At 44.0% G+C, this 8877-nt stretch overlaps 1 protein-coding gene across 2 annotated transcripts; it reads left to right on the top strand.

Moving 5' to 3' along the window:
* The first annotated feature begins 1450 nt into the window (after positions 1-1450).
* Positions 1451-8631, top strand: caprin1b (cell cycle associated protein 1b). Of its 2 annotated transcripts, XM_053886718.1 has the most exons (18): positions 1451-1604; positions 2297-2455; positions 2523-2585; positions 2661-2747; positions 2821-3059; positions 3159-3241; positions 4775-4969; positions 5046-5098; positions 5185-5265; positions 5870-6046; positions 6115-6223; positions 6309-6370; positions 6445-6537; positions 6998-7144; positions 7426-7579; positions 7651-7827; positions 7927-8033; positions 8119-8631. In XM_053886718.1, the coding sequence occupies exons 2-18, from the start codon at positions 2297-2299 to the stop codon at positions 8203-8205; spliced, it is 2073 nt and encodes a 690-aa protein (XP_053742693.1). In that variant the 5' UTR covers positions 1451-1604; the 3' UTR covers positions 8206-8631. The 2 variants fall into 2 exon arrangements, with proteins under 2 accessions (XP_053742693.1, XP_053742694.1); XM_053886719.1 differs by lacking the exon at positions 6998-7144.
* The last annotated feature ends 246 nt before the right edge of the window (positions 8632-8877 follow it).

Genomic DNA, 8877 nt, shown 5'->3' with positions numbered 1-8877 from the left:
GAGTCACTCGTTGAAAGGGAGCTTCACTTGCACTTGGAATCCTCCCCTGGTCAGTATCATCCGAAAAAGAAAACACTTTCCATGGAACGTTGCAATCCAGAGGCTCTGCAGCCATGTTCACAGCTTCCTGGCGGTGCATTCCTCCATTACATGTTAATTCTGATAAAAAATAGCAGCGTTTCTTCCAGGTATTCTGCCTCCCACAGTCCAAAAAGGCAATTGATGACATATAGCTCCTGCTTTCTGTGACATTAAGGAAAAAGGTAGATGAAAATGAACTGATGAAATTTGGACAGGGACTTGTCAACAGAATTTGTTGGTGTTTTGTAGAAAATTCAAGCGTTTAAATTAAAATAATGACCGCCGAGCGATGCTGACACCTAGCGGCGACTATTTGAAAAGTGGAAAACTAGTGTTTTCGTATATTACCATCGATATTCCGAAATTATACGAACATCTCAGTTCATTTTAATGCTGAAAAATATAACAAATAAAGGCGTTGAAACGGTACCCATACTGTATAATATAAATTATTACAATTATTATTATCACTATTATTGTGACAAGATCTCCGAACACCTTAATACAGATTAAATACAGTTACAGCAACGTCATTCAAAGTCTGCTATTTTTATATATTAAACTACATTGTTCGTGTCAATTACAGTTTTAATATTAAAGATGAACTTGTCGTGCTAAATAGTAGTCACATTATAGTTCACAATTTATCCTGATAAATCCTGGCATCTTGATAAAGTTCGATTAGACACATAGCACAGAACATTCCAGACAAAAGAAATGAGCCTGTTCGGCGCCACAGCTGTGCAGCACAGCACGTCAGCTGTTGTCGAATCAAATAGTTGGTGATGGAATCTGGAGTGATGGATGCTGCCATTGTGTGTGAGAGGGAACCAGCTTCTGGCTTTTTTTTTTTTTTTTCTCATTTTCGATCTCACTTGTTTAATCCCGTTCACGAGTTTAGTTGAATCGTGTTCAAGCCAAATGCTTTTTCGGAAGCAAAGATATTCAGTTAACACGTTATATGTGTATTTGTTTGTACCATATATAACAAGTGATCGCGACAAATCAGTGTCCTCTCAAGTTAACCTGCGCCAAACGAGTTAAAAAATACAACACCCCTCGCAAACACTAATGTTTCTAGCTGAAAGCAGAGAAGCCTCGAAGCAAGTGAGTGTGCAGATTTTCTGCCAAGATGCTGTTCCACGATATGCCTGATTGTAAAAAATATTACTTTTCACGTTTAATCCTAAAATAAACAATGCGCTTTAAAATAATTGTGTAATATGATGGTTCTTATGCTTTATATAATTAATTATAATTATCAGTTCTTTGTTTACTAATGTTTTAATTTGTTATATGGACAGGCGGTTATGAGACAGCTAAAATTGGAGGCACGCCTTTATAAAGAGTTTGAGCGTCTATAGAACCGTCTCAGTTGTCGGTGAGGCCGGCGGGGCGGATCCCACATATTTCAGAGTGATAAGCAACAAATAAGGCAACACGACAGAAACAATAATAAAAACACCTCGACCTCTTCGTATATTTAAATAGCGAGCTACTTCGGTGGATTCACAACACAAAAGGTATGTGGAAGAAGGTGTCGCTTCAGCCCCAAGCTCGAGCTTCCGGACCCGGCTGCATGAGTTAGCATGAGCCGCTAGTGCGGACATTTTACTGTACCTCGACGCATTACGGACAGTTAGATTTGCTCTATTAAAAGTGATGGTATTCAACTTCTCATTTTGCTTTTCAAAGTGTGAGCCTCGAGTGAATTGCTCTTAGAAAGGTGACTGTCGAGAGGTGGTGGACTCGAGCTTGCTAACACTTGCTAACGACCAACTTTCGAAATATGGAATTGCTCCCACGGTTATTGCCTCAAAATTACAGCCGCTGTCACAGTTTCTCAATTGAATATATTGTGTGTCGCTTGTGTGTAGTTCGACGGATATGCGCAAAAGCTTCTGGAACTCTCTTCACTAAACCCAAACTCGTGATGAAACTCACTAGTGCGACTAGCGTTGTATTTTAAAATACTTGCTAATCACATTCTGCATTCTTGCTTTTCCTGTCAAGCTCTTTGTTTTCCGTTGTGGTGGATTTGTATGTTGTTATCAGTAACCTGCTAACCATTTTGTAATCGATGTTAAAACTTTGCTGTTAGATATTATATTATCATAACGTGTACTGTTGAACTCTCATCTCAGTCATTTTGCCTTTGCAAAGTTCAACATGTTGTGTAGTAACTATTTTAAAATTAAATTCTACTATCCCACAGATGCCCTCAGCTATGAATGCAAATGGGACCGTGCAGTCTGCCAGCCCTGAGGTGGGATCCGCTCCAGGCTTAATGGGCAATGCTGGCGGACAGTCCGATGTTATGAAGCAAGTCCTGTGTGTCATCGACAAAAAGGCCCGCAACATGGAAAAGAAAAAGGTTTATTCTCAAACCTGTATCTGTGTGTTGATGGAATTGGTTTTCACTGCAGTCTGATTTTTTGCAGAGCAAATTGGATGATTATCAAATCAGGAAGGATAAAGGCGAAAGACTGAATCAGGACCAGCTGGTTGGTACACAGTGATATTCATATTTGGATTAAAGTAGTAGTTGATTTGATTGTAGTTTGTTTTTTAACTTCCAGGAAGCCCTCTCCAAGTATCAGGAAGTTCTAAATAATTTGGAATTTGCCAAAGAATTGCAAAAGACATTTATTCTACTTGGCCAAGATGTAAGTAAACACTGTCTTAACTCTGAAAGAACTGTGAACATATTAGTGAGCAGGACCGCTCTTTTGAAACCAGATCCAGAAGGGAGTGAAGAAGTTGGCGCGGCGAGAGCAGCTACTCCGGGAGGAGGCAGAGCAGCGGAGGCTGAAGTCAGTCCTGGAGCTGCAGTACCTCCTCGATCGACTGGGGGACGAGACTGTGCGACAGGACCTGAAGCAGGGAGCTGGAGGCTCACCTTTGATAACAGACACAGAACTTTCTGCTTTTGATGAGTTCTACAAGTTAGTGGGGCCAGACCGAGACCAAAACATTCGGTGCGTGTCTCCAGGGTGGTTTCAATTCTATATTAAAATAATAATTTCTATTTTTTTCATCTTGAAGTGTATTCATTCAGCTGATCTGCACTCTTCCAGGTTGGTTGACCAGTATGAAGAGGCATCGGTACATCTCTGGGATCTGATGGAGGGGAAGGACAAGGCTGTGGTTGGGACAACATGTAAGTGGCTTTTGAGTTCATTTCCATGTATAGTTGGCGTTAATACATCCTTGACTAGTGTCATTATTGCGTAGTGCTCTGTCATTACTTTATTTTAATGACAATAAGCAGACTTGTGTTTCATCCCCTCATGTTTTTCAGATTGTTGTATCAGGGCTAATTGAACTCTCTGCACTCTCCATTGTTGGTCTTCTCCTTCTGCTGCATTCTGCTTAGAAATGAGCTCTGTGGGTTTATCCCGATTCTGCAGCGGGGCACTTTGCCAGTAGCCTGTAGCTCCAGTGGTCACAAGCTAGTGCTGCATCAAAATACAGGTGACCCAGTTTGGTACAGTGACCCAGCAGACCTTTGAACTTTGGGGGACACGTTTGTCGGATAGCAAAATGTATGGGTTACTCTTAAGATTAGAGAAACTGCAGCACCATAAATAAATGACTTATTAATATGTATAATGGCAACTAATTATTATAAAGTACTAATTCACGTCTTTTTAATATTACTGTATTTAACCCTGGATTGGTCACTGCAAGTTCACCCTTTACACCACCCTTATCACTGATTATTGACGGTAAATAAGCAATATATTATTGGTTGTTCCGCCACATAAAGTGACGAGCAATTTATTTTGCTACTATTGTTTGTCATCTGAGTGCATTGTAGCAGCAGCTGTGTTTCACAGTGGCGTCTTAAGTTTAGTTTTTTACTGAACGGTACACTGCAAGAAATGTTTTCTTGACACCAGAGCTGCCACCCTGTGCACATTAACCCAGTTGGGCATCTACTGTAAATATGCTGGTATTACTAAATTCCAACTGCAAAAGTGGAAGTAAAAAAAATGGAGAAATAATAAATGATTGGAATTTTCATGTTTTAAAACGGATACAATATGGTGAGTGATGAGGACACAACTCTCTGGATAGTTTCATTCAATCTTATTTATATGACTTCAATGTAAAAGTGTGTACTATTTGATAAGAAGACGTTAAATGTATCCTGATACAGAAATGTATTATATTGTTCATCAAAGTTTGTAACATCAGTGAAAAAAGCTGCATGATGTGATTCAAAATATTTTCACAGGAATAAATCAGTTGCAGTTGATTTTTACTTTTGAGCACTATTTGTCTTTATACTTATTTGACTCAAACTCCAGAAGTTTCCTCGTGAGTTGTGAAATGTTTTTATCTGTTTTTTTAGCTAGTTTTTTATTTATTTGTGTGACTGACCTTTGTTCAGCTCAGTCCACATTTTTATGTTGCTTTATATTGACAAATCTGCTCAAATAAAATTCAGATTTTTGACCCGGGACATGGGTATGTGCTATTGATGTGACTCAAATCAGAGGGAAGCTTGTTGGAGGAGCTGAATGTTAGTTATGAGCATGAGATTCAACAAGCTTTGATTCAAAGCCTTTACCTTGCAGTGAGTTGCATTTTTAGCTTTAGCTTTCGGCTGTAATTTCACTTTGTCTAAATGTGATGGCTGAAAAAGTGTCTCTTGCTTTTCTCATCAATCACCTTTTTTGCTGTCCAGACAAAGCGCTGAAGGAAACCTTGGACCAGCTTTTGTTGAGTGGTTACTTCGACAAGACGACAGCTACTCACCAAAATGGCGTGTGTGAGGTGGAGGAAGAGGAGAGGGAAGAGGCAGAGCTGGTCGCTGCCGCAGCAGTGTCGACGGCGTCCGTCACTGAATCGTCCGAGGCAGAAGAGCAGCCTGTCGACACAGGTCGGTGCTGATCGACTGAGTTTGTCGTCTTTTACAGTCAAGCTGTAACTTTAGCATCTCCTTTCTCGCTCTGCAGAAACAGAAATAATTGAGGAATTTGTGGAGCCAATAGCCGTGGAGACGACAGAGGTGAGTTTGCTTTGTGCTTGTTCAATGTCCAGTTTCTTATTTTAACACAATGTTGTTTTTTCTTATTTTTGCATGAAATGCTTCAGTTTGTAAATAGACAGTTCATTCCAGACGGCACATACAATGGTGAAAAAGAGCAGGGGGATGAGTGGACCACAGACTCAGAGGTATGTGACGTGTCCTCATTGTAATTGGCCTCAAAGGCAGACAGGCTTAGTGTTCAGTTATCAAATCAGCTCGCAGCTGTTCACACTCATTTTTGGACGCCCTGAGTCAAAGCTTGGTCATCTCCGTAGTCATTTCTTTGACGTTCATCAGGAAGTGTTTCAGCGTCAAAAGCATTTCACTCATTACACAGGCTTGGCCTCATTTGAACCAGAGGAAATCAACTGGTGCGACGGCACTTGTTAGTGAATTCAACACGGTTCTCCCTCTTTACCAATGTCAGGGACACAATCTGCCGACAGCTCCAGAGCTGAGGTCATGGTTGGTATGCAGCTGAATTGAAACTGACGGTGGTGCTCTTTTCTATCAAATTAGTTTTTGATTCTGTGTTTTCGAGCTTAAATGCTTGAGCTTTTAAGAAACATTTGATCTTGAGGCATTTGACAACCATCTGAAAAAGAACAAAGTTGGTTTGGAACAGTTAGGAGCCAGTTATTTAACGTTTAGTTCTGGAGAATTCCTTGACTCTGGAGGAGGTTTAAACTGCGATGATGAGTGTGAACGTTCTAAATGGTGGGATCATCAGTCAGCTGCTTTGTCTTTCAGTCTCAGCCTGTTAATGCGATGCAGCAGCTGCCGGTGCAGCCGGCCCCAACCCCCATCGCCATGGATGCCCACACCCTGAACTTGGCCTCTGCTGTCCCTCCACCAGACCCCATGGCCAGGAAGCAGGTGGTCCAGGACCTGATGGCACAAATGCAGGGAACCTACAACTTCATGCAGGTGAGGACTTGGGCCAGTGATCCAGCGTGAAAGATTAGCGTGGTGCTGACATGACACCCTGTGTTCAGGACTCCATGCTGGAGTTTGACGGGCAGCCCATTGACCCCGCCATCGTATCAGCTCAGCCCATGAAGCCCGCGCAGAACATGGACCTGCCCCAGATGGTGTGTCCTCCAGGTCAGAGGAGGAATCTGTGTTGTCAGCGCTTGTTCCCAATCTTTTCTTTTCTCAAAACCTTTGCGTAATTGCACAATCTTTTCAGTTCATCCAGACCCCCGACTGGCCCAGCCCAACCCTGTTCCTGTCCAGCCTGAACCTACGCAGGTGAGCATCGCACCTGGCCATTGAGTAAACACTTGAAGAAACACATTTTAACACGAGTGAATGTTGTTATCCAGATCCCCATCGTCGCCCGGACACCACCACCCATGTATCAGGCCTCACATACGCCGGATCCCCGACCCTCCACGGAATCAATGGACCCCATTCAGGTGCGTCACCCCTTTTGCTCACAGCAAAATTCTCCGGCAGATCAGTCACTGAACGGATGGATTCAGTCATTTGATGGTAGAATGGAAACATTAACGGCCTAACTACGGTCATGTCTGTTGGCTTCAGAAGTCTGGAGAAGTTTGGAATGATGTCGCGCCTTTCACATTCATTTAAGCAATAAAATCAATAATACAAAGAGCTCTCAACCATTAAATGCCAGCTGTTTGTTCAGATTCAAATAGTTCTTAATGTGAATAATCATCAGTGATCCCTGGAGATGAACCCTCTGCTGACCCCCTCTGCTCCGGACACACTCTCCTGAATTCATCTAGCCCTGTAGCTCTTAATATTAATATCGATGTGGACACTCCATTAGCAAAAGTATTCCCTCTGTCTTGACCTGAAAAGTGCACGTGTGGCCTCATGTCATTCAAAGTGGACACTGCTCGCTGTTGACAGACTTCCATGTCCTTGTCGTCGGAGCAGCCTCCCCCCTCCTCAGCACTCCCTCCCGCCTCTCAGACGCAGGTGTTCCAGCCGGTGTCCAAATCTCCTCACAGCAGCGGCATCAATGTAAACGCGGCACCATTCCAGTCAATGCAGACAGTAAGACCCTTCAGTCGACGTCGGTTGTTCGCTCGGTTGCCCAAATGAGCCTTGAATCAAGTAAACAAGAGACAGCTGCCAGCAGAACGTTGTGTTTCAGTCTCAGAATTAGGTGTGTGTGTGTGTGTCCTGGTGTGACCTTGTGGCTGCACTGGTGCAGCTCCGCTCTCACGCTGCTCTTAGCTGGAAATTGAGAGTAATGGACTTTGCTCCTAATGTGCTTGTGACATTTCCTCTGGTTTTGGTTTCACCACAATGCACTCTTTGTTTCCTCCATGTAGGTGTTCAACCTCAACGCGCCAGTGCCACCAGCCAATGAGAGCGAGGCCATGAACCCGGCAAGCCAGTACCAGAACACCTTCAACCCGTCGTTCAGCCCCCAGCCGCAACATCCCGTGGACCAGACAGAGATCCAGCCCGAGCAGTTGCAGTCTGGTGAGTCGCCTTCGATTTAGCTTCCCTACAAGGTTGTTGGGTTCCTGCTGACGTCAGCGTCTCCTCCGCAGTGGGATCCTTCCATTCCCAAGACCAGTCAGGAGGCCACCAGCAGGCGTCTGTGCAGGGCAGTGGCTTCAACAGACAGCCGCAGTCCTTCTACAACAGCAGGGGGATGTCAAGAGGTGGACCTCGCAATGCCCGGGGCGTCATCAATGGCTACAGAGGCTCTTCCAACGGCTTCAGAGGTCAGCAGCTCCGCTAACACTGAGAGCTCCTAGAGCCAAGTCTTCCTTCTGTACCAAACTGGAGCTCATAAAAAGGCGCCTCGACTTGTTTGCCTGCAGGTGGCTACGATGGTTACCGTCCACCCTTTGCCAATCCTCCCAACTCTGGCTACGGGCAGACTCAGTTCAACACGCCCCGGGACTATTCAAATGGCAGTTATCAGAGGGTACGCTGCTCGCCGTCCTCATCTGCTGACACAGGCGCTGGTGTTTCTAACGCGGCTTTTACTTGCCTCCTCTCTTTCCCCTCAGGATGGATACCAGCAGAACTACAAGCGCGGCGCTGGTCAGGGCCCCAGAGGGCCGTCGAGAGGCAGCACTCAGGCGCTGAGATCCTGAAAAGCCTTTTAAAATGACTGTGACTGATTTTATTTGCACCACACTGAAAATTCAAACATCCACCCCCCGCTCCCTCCCCACCACTTCAGTTTCTTCTCTGTATCCATCAGTGGTATTTCTCCATCTTCAATCAGCTCTGGCCGCTTTGATTCTGGAAGTGTAGAAATCAATAATCCGAACACAAGCAAAGCTGTGAACCCAACTATTGGTTGACACAAGCGGTTAAACAATGTTCCTGTAAACTTGAAATATTTCATAACTTATTTTTTTTTGTATCGTGCCTGCCACTGCTGGTCCAACCCCGGAGGGTTCAACTCCCATTCTCCGTTCTTTTGGTTCTTTAAAAAGAAGTTTTTATGTTCAACAAGCTCCCATTCTTTGTAAATTGATGTCGCCTCGAGAGTTTCAATAAAGTTGTGTTGCATACCCATGTTGCTGGCTGGATGTTTTGCACTCGTGGCAGCTTTTGGGAAGGTTTCACCGCTGAGGAGGGTTTTTGTTGGGTACAGGGCTTCGATTTCATCTTCTGAAGTGGAGAGACAATTGCCCCTCTGGATACACTAACGCGTTCTTATACTCGTATAACTTTACTCTGTTCATATTATTCCAAAGTTACAATACTCCACATGAGTACAATTCGTGGTAACAGTACCACCTCCGTTCCACGGTAGC

Source organism: Synchiropus splendidus, chromosome 14 (assembly GCF_027744825.2).
Source record: "Synchiropus splendidus isolate RoL2022-P1 chromosome 14, RoL_Sspl_1.0, whole genome shotgun sequence".
NCBI lineage: Eukaryota > Metazoa > Chordata > Actinopteri > Syngnathiformes > Callionymidae > Synchiropus > Synchiropus splendidus.
Note: the sequence above shows the minus strand (reverse complement) of the source record. Positions and strands in the feature narration are given on the sequence as shown.

Excerpts from the sequence above, each read along its gene's own strand:
- caprin1b (XM_053886718.1), top strand. The coding sequence starts at position 2,297 with ATGCCCTCAGCTATGAATGCAAATGGGACCGTGCAGTCTGCCAGCCCT. Across the intron at positions 5,266-5,869 it reads AGTGGACCACAGACTCAGAG|TCTCAGCCTGTTAATGCGAT; the intron begins GTATGTGACGTG and ends TTTGTCTTTCAG. Across the intron at positions 6,047-6,114 it reads GAACCTACAACTTCATGCAG|GACTCCATGCTGGAGTTTGA; the intron begins GTGAGGACTTGG and ends CCCTGTGTTCAG.